This window comes from Nicotiana tomentosiformis, chromosome 2 (assembly GCF_000390325.3).
Source record: "Nicotiana tomentosiformis chromosome 2, ASM39032v3, whole genome shotgun sequence".
In the NCBI taxonomy this organism is placed as follows: Eukaryota; Viridiplantae; Streptophyta; class Magnoliopsida; order Solanales; family Solanaceae; genus Nicotiana; species Nicotiana tomentosiformis.
In genome coordinates, this window is record NC_090813.1 from 2988235 (window position 1) to 3003910 (window position 15676).

General features: G+C 34.5%; 2 protein-coding genes across 3 annotated transcripts; one reads left to right on the forward strand and one right to left on the reverse strand.

Moving 5' to 3' along the window:
* The first annotated feature begins 3164 nt into the window (after positions 1 to 3164).
* On the forward strand, positions 3165 to 9013 carry LOC104091514 (peptide chain release factor PrfB3, chloroplastic). Of its 2 annotated transcripts, XM_009596872.4 has the most exons (6): positions 3165 to 3479; positions 4603 to 4820; positions 4948 to 5148; positions 5617 to 5829; positions 6893 to 7094; positions 8329 to 9013. In XM_009596872.4, the coding sequence occupies exons 1-6, from the start codon at positions 3323 to 3325 to the stop codon at positions 8613 to 8615; spliced, it is 1278 nt and encodes a 425-aa protein (XP_009595167.1). In that variant the 5' UTR covers positions 3165 to 3322; the 3' UTR covers positions 8616 to 9013. The 2 variants fall into 2 exon arrangements, with proteins under 2 accessions (XP_009595167.1, XP_009595168.1); XM_009596873.4 differs by lacking the exon at positions 4948 to 5148 and having other exon boundaries at positions 3181 to 3479; positions 8329 to 8692.
* Positions 9014 to 11073: 2060 nt separating this feature from the next.
* On the reverse strand, positions 11074 to 12198 carry LOC104091516 (probable protein phosphatase 2C 55). Its single transcript, XM_009596875.1, has one exon. It carries the CDS (start codon positions 12196 to 12198, stop codon positions 11074 to 11076), a length of 1125 nt encoding a protein of 374 aa, XP_009595170.1.
* Between the last annotated feature and the right edge of the window lie 3478 nt (positions 12199 to 15676).

Here is a 15676-nt window from a genome sequence, read left to right on the forward strand (position 1 = left end):
TATAAAGTTGCTGCCTGCACATGCAACAGTGCAAAAATAGTGCAGCAGTTAACTTTATGGGAAATGCCCTTTACCTAACTTGCTTACATCATTCAAGTGATGTCACAAATGAGTTATTTACATTAAGCAAAGGTAAAACAAAACACTTGCACATTCAAGAATCGATCAAGCATTTTCTCTCAAGTCTGTGCCAATCTTGCAAGTGATTCTCAAGGGCATCAAGAACAAAGAACAGCATAACGAAGGACCAGTTTCATGTATTGAGTCATTACATGTCCCTAGTTGTGTTGCACCTTTGTTAAAGTTCTTTACTTGTAATTCCTACTTAGCTTAGTTAAAAGCATTGTGTAGGAAATCTTTGTAAATCATAAACCCTTATGGTTGTGTCTTGGCTAGAGTTAGTCGAGTTGTAAGTCTTTGTAATAGAGATATTACAAAGTGGCTTGTAATAGAGTTGTTACAAGTTAGTGAGGGATTAAGAGGTTAATTCCTAGATTATAATAGGTTGTAATCTAAAGTTTGCCCAGTAGTGAAGTTGAAATCCTACAAAGGTAGGTCGCAGTTTTTAATCCCGTGAGCTGGGAGTTTTTCACGTAAAATTTCTTTGTGTCATTTACCTACTGCAGTATGCGTGTGTTCTGTGGGAACTAATAGAGAACCTGATTCTCTATATAGTTTGGTGGACCCTTAGTTTCTATCATATATACCTCAATCTTGCAAAAGGAGTCAACTCCAACGAAAGCTATCCATATTGTTAAATTTTCCCAGATACTAAGTTGAGAATCTTTCAAATTGAAGGATTTAGACCCAACCAATTAATTTATGATAATGCTTCAATTTAAGTGCAATTTTTCATTAATCCCTAGACCTATCCAACCAATAACCTAAAGATAGAGATGGAAATATATAGAAAGGCAAACTTACTGGTGATGGTGGCCAGCAATTTTGGTTGCCGGGGATTGAAGAATCGAGAGGGTACATTCTCTGATAGAAGGTTTCTTTCTTTGAGCGAAAGTTTTTCTCTTTTTTGCAATCTTTAGGGTAAATACCATAGTAAAATTTAGGCGTGATAAGATTTAGAGGGAAAAGAAGAAATTAGAGGGAATATGAAAAGAAAAACTAATTATATTGGCGGCTTTTCTCTTGAATAGGCGCTAAAAGATACTAATTAGTAGCCAATATTCATTAGCAAGTAATATATGGCTTCCGCGAATAAATTAACGGCAACTGTCTTATTGCCACTAAATAATTGCCGCTAAAGATATTTTTTGTAGTAGTGGTGCAGTGGCATATAAACTCCTTCTTCCTCCTGAGGTCTTGCTACACCCTACCTTCCATGTGTCTCAATTAAAGTTCTGTTATGTAGTTCCTACCACCATCATTCAACCTCGTGTTGTTAACTTAGATAATCAGTATTGTTCATCTCCTAAAGCTATCCTTGATCGCAGATTGATCAAAAGGGGTAATAGAGTTGTCGCTCAATGCTTGATCAAATGGACTGACTTAGATCCTTCTTATGCTACCTGGGAATTGGCTTCTGCTTTAAAGGATTGATTTCCTTCATTCACCCTTGAGGACAAGGGTGTTGTTCATCGGGGGTATTGATACGAATATTAGTGGCTAAGAGTGGAACTATTTGAATGTTAGTTGAGTTGGAGTTGGTGGGAAAAGTAGTTATCAACTTTTATTTCAAATTCCATTATTTCTTTTGTTGCATTTTAATTCTCAGCAGTTATAAATAGAGCATTGTAATTGTAAGTAACACAATTATTATAATATAAGAAATCTGAGTTTCTATCTCTCTTCTCTCTGTTTCCCTCTCCCTATTTTCTACTCTTCTTTTCTCCTCTTCTCGTCTACAAATTGCTACAGTTCTATTGCTTAGCAGCTGATACTCGACATTTAAGTATCAATTTGATGATCAATTGTCATTGAATGTTGGTTCTATCCTGTTGCACACTTTTATAGCGAACACATGCCGCCAAAAGAAAAAAAATTACAAATAGAGAATTATATACTGCTAACAAAGAGTAGTGTGCAGGATTTAGATCCATAGAAGATAAATATGTATTACTGGAAATAGTGCCAAGAAGACACTATGTTTGAGTTTTCTCAAAGCAAAATACTGCAAGAAAACACACACACTTGGCACTTTGTTTCAAACATTCATACCACCCCATTTACTCTATGATTAGTCTCGTGCGGGTGCTAACACTAATTAGTCTAAAACACATAAGCATTATTTCAACACTTCCAACACGTATACATTCAAAGAATACTTTTGCATATCTTGAACATCAAATGTGTGCAAAGATAAGTAGAGAAGTAACGAGTTTTTGAGTACACAGATAGCTAGAAAGCAATCGAATTCGGTTACTAGTGTCCAACTCAACATTTTCTTTCTTGTTTATCACAAGTCACAACCAACACTTACTCAAAAATAAAAATGCTAAAAACACGCAATACCTGGATGAAAGAAAGTTTCAATATTGAAAGGAGATCGGTATGGTTGGAGCCAAGGAATTTGTATGTCTTTTGCCATAATTGGATCCACCTTTTCAAGTGCGAGAACGAAGAAATCGCTCGCTCTTAGTTTGGCCAAGTTTCTAAAAGCAACTTCTTTAGAAAAATATTTTCTCAAAATTATTTTTCAATAAAAACAGTTTGTGTTTGACTATTTAATTTGAAAAATACTTTTTAACATTAATTAATGTTTGACCAAGCTTTTGAAAAGTGATTCTAAATCTATTTTTTTCAAAAGTGCTTTGGGGAGAAACTCTTATAAAAATTATTCTTGCTTCTGCTCAAAAGCATTCTTTTTCCTTTTAAAAGCTTGGCAAAAAACTCAGCTAGCGTTTGGACATAGATTTGATTGAAACTTTAAAAAGAAGATTTTTGAAGCTGTGTTGCAAGATAGTTTTTGGAAGATCCAAACCAAAATTTGCATATCCAGTCCGAACTGCCCAAATGTCCGCCCCTATTTTTAGTAGTGTACTTTTAAATAACTTGTGTCGTACAATAGGTTAGGTTTTTCATTCTATTTTATTAAGTACTGTAACAATTTAAACCTTAATGGTAGCGTCAATTGCTGGAAATGATATTCTAGTTGTCCCTAATGTCAATATCTGGAGAAGAATCAATAATCTTCTTTTTTTAACAGTAAAGTAAGAGCAACACCATAGAAAAATATAAAAACAGGAAAGTGACACGTGCACAGCCCCAACACCACTTCCCACTTCCCAAAGCCCGTGTTCTTGGCGGCGGCGGCGGTCGGAATTTCAAGAAAGCTTCGGACAACATTTTATCCACCACCATTAGTACTATGGCTAAAATGACTGTTGACCCTTTTTCTGTACAAGCAGAAGCTAGTTGTTCCTCTTCTCCTTCAACTGTTGGAAGCTCAAGGATATTTGCTTTCAGAATTAGAGCTTATAATAATCAGCATATAGATGACAAGAACAGGTTCTACAAAGAGCTTGGTCTGTAATTTCCCTTCTCTTTCTTCCCTCTTCTCTGCTCATGCTCTACCTTAATATTTTGAAATGAATCAGTAAAAAAAAAATGTACCATCTTCTTTACTTTAAGTTTAGCTGAAATTTAGAATTTATTATCAGAGTCATTCATGTGAAAAAAGAGAGGTTCATAAGTGAGGGACACGTGGTGTAAACTTAGTGAATTTAAATTTCTTTGCTCTAAACAGCTTTTAGATGAAGTTGTCATCCTATTCAACATTTTTGTCACAGCTTAATAGTTCTAGCTCTTTCTTTGTGGCTAGTGAATTTGGCACAGTCAAGTCATTTACTTTGCTTTTATATCAAGGGTTCTTTTGTTGTTGTTGTTGTTGTTGCTGGCAGTGGTTCTTTAAATATCATAAATTCAAAATTGGTAGTGCTAAGTAGACTACCTACTTAATGCTACTGTTTTACAAGGTTGTGGTACTTGGTATGAATTCAACTACTTTGGGTTATTGATTGCTTGTGCAAGCACTAGTAGTGTGAAAATATTAGTGAACAGTGAATTAGAATGATAAACCAAGGTTGCGAAGGAAGTGTAAAGGTATGGCTAGGGTATAGGCATTTCACAACTGCCCTTCCCGATAGGGGAAGTGAAGAATCCATCAAAGTGGGGTTGGGTGAGTTCTTCCTTAACAGTTTTTAATGGTTTTTGGATGAACAAAGTTTTGTTGAGAGAATATAAGGTGGAGATTCTAAAGGGAGGAAACACAGAACAGATGAAAAGAATCTTTGTCAAGAAGCATGTGAATGGAACACAATCCAGTTAGAATTGCCAACATATTCATATTCTACGATTTCAATAAGAAAAGGTATACAATACACATTGTGTTTAAGCAAAGGGATGTTAAGGCATTTACACCGTCCAGTTAATGAGTATGTATAGTTTACATTTATTTACAAAGTGCTATACAATCTTTCTCTTTTTAGATGATAAATCAAATAAATTTCATTAATATCAAACCAACTCGGCGTAACATAAGTTTATACACAGTATCTAGTTACTGCTATAGAATCTTTGCATTCTAGTGTATGTACAATATGTAATAGTCTGTTAATTGCTAGTGGTATTGATGGTTTGATGATGTAGGTACATTTGCTTTGAAAAGGAAGATTGAAGATTTGGTACTCCGTGCTGAGATGTTGACACCAACAGCTCTAGAATTTGAAGAAGCAAGACGCCTCAAACAGGAAGAGGTTATTCGTGAATATGATTTGTGGGATGATGTAGCCAAGTCAGATGAAGACCTTGTTCAATTAGCTGAGAACGCCAGAGCCATTGATTCCCTCAAAGACCTTAGATACAAGGTGTCATGTCCTCAAAGCTTGTTCTCACTCGTCACCATATGTTTATTGCCTTGTTAATACTTCAAAGGAAAAACCTTAAAACTCAAGCATGTTATTTGATTCTATTTGATTGAGTGTTATTCTGCAGGCTGAAGAAGCTAAGCTGATTACAGAGCTGGCAGGAATGGATTCTATCAGCTATGAGTTTTTAAAGCAGGCCTATACAGCCTGTGTCAGTGTGAATAAGTCATTAGATAAGTATGAACTATCCAAACTTCTTAGGGAACCATATGATATGGAGGGAGCATGTGTCACCATTGAATCTGGAAATGAGGGCATTTACTCAGAGGTGATGTGTTCTTGCTATGTTGCCACATATATTTACGGGGTTGATGGCAAAGGACCATATACATCTTAGGTTAAAATAATAAGTCAATGAGTTTTCTAAGGAGGGAGAGAGGGTTATATTTGTGTAGCTTTACCCCCTTGTGTCGGAGATACTACTTCGAAAACTTGAAGCTGTTACGGCTTTATTAAATTGAGGTATCCTGGAATTACTGCAAGGCTCACACTGTAAGAAACTATATAGATGAAGGATCTAAATGATAATAATAGAATGCCTACAGATATTATCTACAGAATATTATTCACTTTGGCTATTTTATTGGGATTTAATCATTAAATGGCAAGAAAGGCTGTTGAAAGACAAATTCAAATGGTATAGTAACTGGGGTGTAAAGTTGATAGGTATTTATTTTTTTATGGTTGCAATGTACTTTAGGTGGTACTGCTTCTCACTTATCCAATTATGATGCAGATTTGGGCAGAACAACTGACAAGAATGTATATCAAATGGGCCGAAAAGCAAGGTCATAAGGCGAGGATTGTTGAGAAACAAGATTCAGAGAGTGTTGGTATCAAATATGCGATGATTGAGTTAGAGTTCAAGTCAGCATATGGCTATCTTTCAGGGGAAAGAGGAATTCATTACATGAGTGGAAGTTCTGAAAACAAATTCGATCTCTCAAAGGTATTCTAAGGATATATACTTGGCTCAAATTTAGTTATCCCTTTGCTATCAGTTGACCATATGAATTATAAAATTCTTATATTATGCGCTTTGTATTCCTAAGATTGTCCTTTCCTATTCCCTCCTCAACCTTTTGAGTTATGTGTTTCTGGAGAATTATTAGGCGTGCTTTCCCTATTGGCCTCTTAAGACGAAAACATTTTATGTGCGTGAAAAAAAAAATGAAAAAAAAGAAAGAAAGAGGAAAACAATTTGTCATCTTAAATCTCAGTGTTCCAGCTGCATTTTGCTTCTAATATAGTTTCTCTGACATGAATCATGATCAATCACTCTGTCACTGACAGTTTGTTCAGAAATCCTCTTTAATCTAATTCAGTTCATGAAAGTGTGATCACTACCATCAATGTTATGAAGGAATCTGTGATTGTCCACATTTAACTGAAAAGGGAGAAGAAATAATACAGTTATCATGGTATGATATTTTAGCGTAGAAAACTAAAGTATTTCAAGTTCTGAAGTAGTATTTGTATAGAACGTGATGATTAATGACACAGGCTCAAATTTTATTTGGACTTAATACCAAGGTATTAGCAGTGTATCATGAGTTTGTAATGTTTAGCTGAATAAGGAGTGAAAACAGTCATATAACTCAAAGTACAATGTTCTCTCCCTATTAATAAACTCCCAATCAAAATAAAGCAACCCCCCCCCCCCCTCTTTCATTTGCCAAGAAGGTGGAATCACTTGGCTAGCAATTTTCATGGTGAAGTATTGCTTTCGGGAAGAAATAGAACAAGAGTTCTGTTTATCCTCCTCTATTTAGTAAAGTGATCCTCTGTGATGTCCTCATAAACTCTATTTGTGCGTAAAGTTATCATGAATAATGAAATTCGTTTCAACTGTTAGGAAGGCAGGAAATTTAAGCTGTTGAAGTATTTAACTGACTGATAAAGGAGTGATGATTCGGCTCATGTTCGTTGACCAATGATTATGTACCTTACATTAACACAAGATTCTATCTGATGAGATACTTGTATCTTCTTAAAAATGACAAAATTTACAGGTTATCAAGCCTGATGAATTGAAGGCTGGAACTGCTGCTGTTGATGTTATTCCTCTTTTTCTTGAATCATCCCCTGACCTCTCAATTGATGAAAACAATCTAGAAATCACGACACAGCCATCATATGAAGAGAAACAGAGCAACACTTCGCCTTCACTCACCATTCAACATATTCCAACAGGATTGCAAGTCCGATCAACAGGTAATAACGGCTTATGTTGCGCTTAGTATCATTGGCTCTGTAGGGTGATTCATATTACTTCAGTGTTTTTGCACTATGATCTATTTAAGGTTTCTGCATACACACACATGTATTTAAAGAAGACTCTATTCATTGTGGGTATTCATCTGAATATTGGTGAAGAAAAAGAAAAGCTCTTGTATTCAGTCCTGCTGACGGCAGAGATGTTAGACCTCATACAGACTACTTAGAGGCACTGATGAGTGCGTTGAAAAAGAATACTTGATGCAGGAAAATACCTTGCGACTCTCTTGGTTTTCCTTTCTCCGAGGTTAAAACAATATTAGAAACCAAATAACTATATGTCGAGCGTGGTTCTCGAATCATGGGCATGATATATGATTTGACAGGGAACCCCTACTGTTCGCTTGCAAGATGTACGATTGGATACATTGTCAACAAGAAAACAAGTTAAATGTCTATGAGGCACTCAATAGAACACTGTAAGTCAATATAATAACGTGTAAGTTGATACATATCATCTTTATCACATATGCGCGATAATCAAGTGTGGCTCTGATGGTATCACTGTTCAGTGAAATCAGAGGATTGCTTGGTCGAATGTTACGTTCCTGAAAGTTTTCTTGTCCTTCAGTCATACAAAAGCCATTCTACACAAAAATGTGATACTTTACATGTTGGGGTGGAGAAAAAAGGTTCTGGTTCATGATTCAGCAGTAAATTGTATGCTATTACGTTGCTGACAGATTCAAGGCAGGTGTTGGAGATACTATCCTTTGTTCCATTGATTCACAAATGGCTGTGAGATACGGTCTAAGATATTGGTTTCCAACAGAAATATGTTGCATTTTTAGGAGAATCTGTGCTCTAAATTTGTGGCTCTAACTAGCACATATTAATTGTTGACGAAAAGAGAAGAATTTACAGTGCTGATATAACTTAGGCTTCTAAAACAATGTGGCTTAGTGAGAAATTGGTGAAGAGTGAAGAAACGGCAGAATGGACAACTCAAAGACAAATGATTGAGGAAGAAAATGGGCGAAGTCAGACTTGTAGTTTGTTTTGTGACAATAGGTTGCAGATGGAATAAGAGTGAACATTTGATCTACTTAAATGTTTTATGCCTTACAATAAGTTTTCCTTTACAAATTTTGTTTATGTGTGTGCTTTATTTTGCTGTTTCTAACTTCTCCATAAAATATCCATTCCTTTTCATAGCGGTTGCTATTTGTAGGTGAAAGAAGCCGGTTTGCAAATAAGCTGAAAGCCCTCAATAGATTAAAGGCAAAGCTTCTCATTGTAATGAGGGAGCAAGGAGTCTCCGACTTGGCTAGCGTTAGAAGTAGTGCTATCTCTAGTAGCTGGAATCAAGTGGCCAGAAGGTATGTATTTCACCCAAACAAACTGGTAGAAGATATAAAGACGGGCATCCAATTGTCTGACCTTACTGCTGTGTTAAACGGAAATATTGAACCATTTATCGGTGCCCACATCAATAGTAGACGACATGAAATCCTATGAGCCAGATCCCCTCTCATGCAAAAGGATCCGAACTTTGGAGTTGTGCTAATGATTTGATGCCTCATTCTCATATTATTGAAAGCCAAGATCCTTCGACCCGTTTTCTTATAAGGAAAAGAAAAAAGGAGAGATTTTGTGATAAGAAAAGGAGCAGGTAATTAAGGGAAAGAATGGGAGAGGAATGCAGTCACTGCTTCATTTTGAAATGCAAGATGATGCACTTGTTTGTCATATTTTTTTTAGAATTGGTTCTTAAGTTTTATATTATTAAGCTGGTGGCAACATTTTATAGTAGTTGTGCTCTACAGATCTGTAAAAGAGTCATGATGCAACTTTAGATGACTCAAAACCACAGGCTATACTTATTATCAACACCAAGAGTACTGCTCTCAAAGCCATTTCTTCTTCTTCTGTTGCCTTTGCTCCTACAGCAAAGCAGGGGTGTCAAGATCAAGCAACCAGATTATGGTAGCAACTAGGAGTGGCAAACGTGCGGGTCGGGTCGGATAATATGGATAGCTAACTGTTTGCTTTTAACCATTTTGCACCACTAGTAGCAACAGACTTTGTTAAAAGGCTAATTACCAGAAGGTCTTCTTGGTCATACAAGTACTTAGTGAGCGTTTGGACATAAGAATTGTAAAATTCCAATATAGGGGGAAAATAATTTTCAAGTGAAAATGGTATTTGAAAATTAGAGTTGTGTTTGGACATAAATATAATTTTGGGTTGTTTTTGAAGTTTTGTGAGTGATTTGAGTGAAAAATTTTGAAAAGCAGTTTTTTGGAGTTTTTAAAATTTTCGAAAATTTCCAAAATGCATCTTCAAGTGAAAATTGAAAATTTTATGAACAAACGCTGATTTCGAAAAAAAAGTGAAACGTTTTTGTAAAAAATTTCTTATATCCAAACGGGCTCTTAATTTTACGATAAGTATTGATTTAATTTGCTGCATCTTAACCCCTTTGTTGTCTATTTTTTTCTTTCTGTTTCTCAATTAGGTACTCCCTCCGTTTCAAAAATATTGTCCTAATTTGACTTGACACAAACTTTAACAAAGAAGGGAAGACTTTTGAGATATGTGGTCTTAAATAAGCTATAACATTTGTATGGCTTTAGAACTTTTGAAACTTGTAATTTTAAACATGTCATAACATTTGTGTGACTATAAATGTTTCCTACTAAGGACATATTGAAAGGTGTCAATCACTTTTAAACGGATAATAAGGAAATAGTATCAATATTTTATGAAACATAGGGAGTATTTCTTTGGACTATCAAAGTAGACATGCATCAAATCAAATAATTTCCACCTATTAATCAGCTCCTTTTTTTTTGGCTTGTCGATTATTATTTTTCCCTTTTTGGGTAAAAAGTTCAGGATTTTTAACTCATTTAATGATTGGTCAGATATTTAGATTTTTGAACCCTTTGTGGGATCATTAGAAAGAAGAGATTGAGAAATGAAATTAACAAAAAAAGTGATATGAGATTGTGATTGTGGTGTACAAAGCTGGACTGGTTGATGGTTCTTAAGTTGGATGTTTCTCTTCTTTTGTTCCCCTTTCATTTTTGAGAGCAACTTATATACCGATGTGAGAGTTAATATCTTGTGGAAATTTTCTTTACTCAACGATTTAAATATTGCATGAGCAAAGTAGTACCAAAATAAATCATAAATAAGTGTTGTAAATAGTTTTTTGAAGTAGAACATTACTCATTTGGTAGGATCACAAATAGCCGGTCATATTCATTGATTACTTTTTTTAATCATATACAGAGATTATACATTGATTATACATAATTATACACATATAAGATATAAATTATACACATATTATACCTTCACCGGCTTAAGTGGTTGGATGACCGACTATTTGGGTTAGTTCTTCTTAACTTCTATTCAAATAGCAGCTTCATTAATTTGGCAATAAGCACGTGACTAATTTGTTAACAAATATAGTATTATTGGCAATTTAATGATTAATTATGTGTGTTTATTGTTTTCATTCTTTATAAGTGAGATTGACCATTCGTTTGTCTAATTTTATGACTAATTCACTGCGCCTTCTCCTTTCAACATAACCGACCATTCTGGGATTTCTTCGACGGTATATAAACTTTTTCTTTTTAATTGTCAAGGAAGAATAATGCTTTTCTCCTGAAAATAATTCTACATTGATTGTTGAAAGGAAGAAATATGAAGGTACATAGTTCAGCGCTAACCAATAGTACAAAACTTCTTGTGATATAACTATGAAATCTGTGTATTCATCTTTAAAATATAATTGCAAATAATTCATATTGTTTATACAAAATTTGCTAGCTATATCTACTGGCCAAAATGTTCCATCTCAACTAATTAAAGTACAAACAAATAAGCAACCTAACAAATACTTTAATTTCCACTTCTTCTAATAACTGAATTCATATTCTCAATCGACCTTTTCTCAAAATAATCATTGAATACAAGCAACAATAACAGTAATATCATCAACTTTTCCTCCTCTATGACTTAGCCATTCCCTCTCAGCTGCTCTTCCAAAAGGTGTATCTGCAAATCTATCAAATGAATTATACAACGCAACGTTCCCAATTTGACTAGCCAATTCCTTTGGCTTCAACTTCACATCAATCCCTCTTTGTACAAGTTCCTCAATCTCACTTTCATTCATATTATCAAGCAATCCATCTGTTCCAACAACTAAAACATCGTCTTTTTCGACGATTATTTCCATCTCTTGAGCAACACTAGGATTATCTTTAGCATTTCCTAATTGATACGGACAATTAAACCTCCGTTGTTGTATTGGCGATTTGTATATAACTCTTCCATTTCTAATCAGAAAAAATCCACTGTCACCAACGTTAGCAGCACATAACGTATTTTTCTCACTGTCCAAAGTTATAATACATGCTGTTGACGATCCTTCAGAATTTGTATTTTTGTAAGCTGCTTGAAGAATTCTTTTAGGGTTCACTGCAGTACCCTTTGGTTCATTAATATCTATAGCAATAAGTGAATTTCTCATAAGTTCTCTTGCGTATATTCCAGCATCAACTCCCTTACTTGCCCAGCCACCAACGCCATCTGCTACACCAATTGTTTGGTATAATTTGTGGATAAAGTGAGCATCTTCACCTCGTGATTTTGTTGGGTTTTCTTTGGGTAAATATAAAGATCCAGCCACCATTTTTAGGTATGGTAATTTGTTACTACAGTGCGAGAGTTCTGTCCCTTGGACGACTTGAGTAATAGGAGAATGGCAGCTGAGACCTACAGTGGTAGAACCTCGTGAATCGGGCAGCCCGAGAACTTGATCAAACTTCTTGAATGAATATTGATCATAACCTAATTGTGGTTTCTTTGGGTCTTCTTTGGGACGTTCTTCGTCAAAAGATGATGCAGTCAAAAGTTTTGGACTAGGGTTGTCATGACTAAATTTGAGTCTCTTGTTGCTGTAATTTTCCAGTTGATAATTATCGTTACAAAAGTCGACGTACCTCTTCTGTGGCAGCTTGAAAACTTCATTAAACTTCTTAAATGAATGTTCATGACCTAATGATGATATGCATGCAGCCATTGATGTGTTGATTTGCAAAAGATTTGGAAAGTAAAAATATGAGGTGATGAAAGTTTGGTTAAAAGATGGAGTAATATATATATGTATATATATGTACACGTAGTATAATCCTAGTTAGAATAGGTTAGGGAAACAAAAAAAAATGGAAACTAAAAAATAAAAGTACTGCTTGAAGAGCACGTTAGGGCTTTGGTTATAAGTAATTTATATATATGTGTGTGTGTGTGTGTGGGGGGGGGGGGGGGGGGGGGGATCCTAGTTAGAATAGGTTAGGGAAAAACAGTTTTTGGAAAGTGAATGGAATTACCGTTTTGGAAAGTAAATGGAATTACTTTTTGAAATGCAAGATGATACACTTGACTGACATATTTTTGTAAGAATTGGTTCTTCTTGTTCTTAAATTTTGTATTCTTAAGATGGTGGCAAATTTTCTAGTAGATGTGCTATATATACATATCTATAAAATTTTAATTTTTAGGAGAATAGAGATTTACGTAACAGTTTGTTTGGATGGTTGTTACTCATTGTATCGTATTATATTGTTATTCAGAAACAATGTTTGTTTTGATTGTTTAGTTAAAATTGGTTGTATTGTATTGTTAAATTCATTATTCTGGAATAATGAAAAGTCCATTTTTTGAAACAACCGATTTGGTGTGGTGGGATTGTTTCCTATTTTTCTTTTCAATTATGCCATAACTCATTACTTTATAATTCTATTTTACCCTTTAAATTTTTTATTTTATTTTAACTCCAACCTATAACCTACGTCTTCGTCTCTTTTTTCCTTCTGCTGCTTCCAACTCAGGTGTAGGTTTTGCCTTCCTTTTGTTTCATTCTTTCTTCTACTTTGATTTTTAATTCCAATTCTAATTACTTTATCTCCAATTAGTTGTATAATATTGGTTGTTTTCAAGTGTGCAAAGTGTTATTATTTATCTTAAATTATTTTATGCATAATTCTTGATAAATTAAATATTTAAAGTAATTGAGGGTATTTTAGTAAGATTATCAGTTACAGTACAGTACGATACAGTCAAGCCAAACAGCAAAATGTTATTTAACAATAGCAAACAATACAATCTATCCAAATATTGTATTCATAAAACGATACAATACAATACTGTACAATATAATACATTATAAACGTTGGGTAACAATTATCCAAACAGAGTGTAAATTAGAAAAAAAAAATTATCTTGTTTCATCAGCCACTGGTTTGTGAAGTAGGCTTTTTTCAACTCTTAGTAACTTTTGCCATGGATATATCAAGCCATCATAGAATAATAAGGAGGGTCTCTCTAATCTATGTACCATGGGAAAGAGCAAATTTTCATATAGGGGTGGCAAGTGGGTCGGTCTCGGGCCTAAACGGGTCAAGTGGGTCGGTTCAATCGATCTCGGTTTCAAATTAAACGGGCCAAATGATCTTTTTGTAGGGACCGGCCCGGGACCGGGACCGTTTGGTCCCGGGCTAAACGGTCCCGCTCCGCTGGCTAAATGGGCTAAGTGGGCCCAACAGTTTTTTAAAAAAAAAATAGAAATTAGAGACAAAAGGATGTTAAAAAAAATATCTAAGGCAATGCCTTGTAAATTTTATTATAGAATTGTGACTTAAATTTTTTAATTAAAATTTAAAGTCTAAAGACAAAAATATTGTAAAGAGATATTCAAAGCAATGCCTTATAATTTTATTATAGCATTAAAAAAATATGGCAATATATTTCTTAGTCTTCATCCCCCCTATGGAATGAGCACAACAAGGTGCTAATACCACCATTGAGAAAAAAAAAGAAACTAATCAAGATGTGCCAAAATACAAGTTACATAATACATATTAATTTTTGTTCATACAAGTTACATGGTATCTCTTACAAACTTCATAAATCCATCAAGGTCCGGAGGAATTTTCGTTGGTGGTGGCGGAAAAGTAGCTTGGTCATTGCCACTTCCGGGCGAAGCAACATCCTCCGCAAGTTCAGCTAGCATTTCTTCGTAAGCTTCGTCTTCATCTGGTTGTGATTCAGCACGTCCAAAATTTCTTCTTTGCGGCCGGATCCAATCTCTAAAAAGTACTGATTTTCCCAAGCTCTCACTTATAGACGCTCTATAATCACCAAGTTGAAATCTTGCTTGACTGAAAATGCTCTTTGATGCCACTGTTGAAGTTTGAATAGTTAAAATGTCTCGGGCCATTCTTGAAACAACCGGAAAGTATTTTTTTTTGTCCTTCCACCATTCCAAAAGATTAAAGGAGCCGTCGGGATTTACTTCCTCAATTTCATGCGACAAATAAACTTCAAACTCATTTAGTTGTGAAAAATCACTACTACTAGAACCTTGAGAACCCCTAAACCCCGCTCAAGCACTAAGGGCTCTTACTCTCGCAGTTCCTTTAGATGATTCAGAATCAGAAGAAGAAGGAGTTGGAACATTTGGTCTGACATGATTTAATGCAACTTGATAAGCATTAAAAATAGTTTGAGCGTTTATTCTAATTGAGGCTATTGCTTCCGGAAGTTACAACTCCTCATCTTCAAGTGCTAAACCATTATAAAGAGTTTCATACAAAAAATGAGGACCTCCTAATTTCATACAAGGAATTAACAAAGCAGCAATACCATAAATAGGGGGAATAAGGAAAAAATATTTTTTAAACTTTTTTCTCGTAGAATAAATAGCAAGTTTATAAATTTTCCCACCCTCTGAAAAATGAGCAAACAAATTTGCAAGTTCTTCAATATAAACTAAACAGTTAGAAATAGTAGTATAATATTGTCCAGAAAATTCATTTGTAGCAATATGAAATTTTTCTAAAAAATCTACAAGTATTTTAACATTAGCCCAATTCTCATTTGTAAGGTGCCCATCATCATCACCTACATGTGCATTAAATGTTGAGTTTATGGGGTTTCTATATTCATATGCAACAACCAAACTTTCATACATGTAATTCCATCTAGTTGGACAAGGTTTAGGAATATTTCTTTCTCTTAGGCCAAATTCATCACATCTTTTAAAATATTCTCTAAGTCTACTTCTACGGTTTGAATAAAAAAGCCAGTTAAGGGCTATTTTAACCTTTTTAATTTTAATATTTAAAATTCTTATAACATCACCCACAATTAAATGGTAAATATGACAAATACATCTAACATGAAAAATATCACTAAATGCAGGATTTAGCGTAATGGTAAGTAAGGCTGTAGCATTTGTGTTACTAGTAGCATTATCCATTGAAACTGACATTATTTTATCACTAATGCAAAAATATCTACAAATATTCGTAACTGTGCTAGCAATAAATTGTCATGTGTGACGTGAATTAATAATTCGATAAGCAATAATGCGCTTTTGCATTATCCAATCCTCATCATTCTAATGACTGGTAACAGTAAGATAATCACTGTCGTTACCACTTCTACCAATATCGGTTGTAATAGCAACACGACAATTTATATGAGTAAATAAATAGCGC

Coding starts and splice junctions, on each gene's coding strand:
- LOC104091514 (XM_009596872.4), top strand. CDS start 3,323: ATGGCTAAAATGACTGTTGACCCTTTTTCTGTACAAGCAGAAGCTAGT. Junction 3,480..4,602: donor CAGGTTCTACAAAGAGCTTG/GTCTGTAATTTC, acceptor TTGATGATGTAG/GTACATTTGCTTTGAAAAGG. Junction 7,095..8,328: donor ATTGCAAGTCCGATCAACAG/GTAATAACGGCT, acceptor TGCTATTTGTAG/GTGAAAGAAGCCGGTTTGCA.
- LOC104091516 (XM_009596875.1), bottom strand. CDS start 12,198: ATGGCTGCATGCATATCATCATTAGGTCATGAACATTCATTTAAGAAG.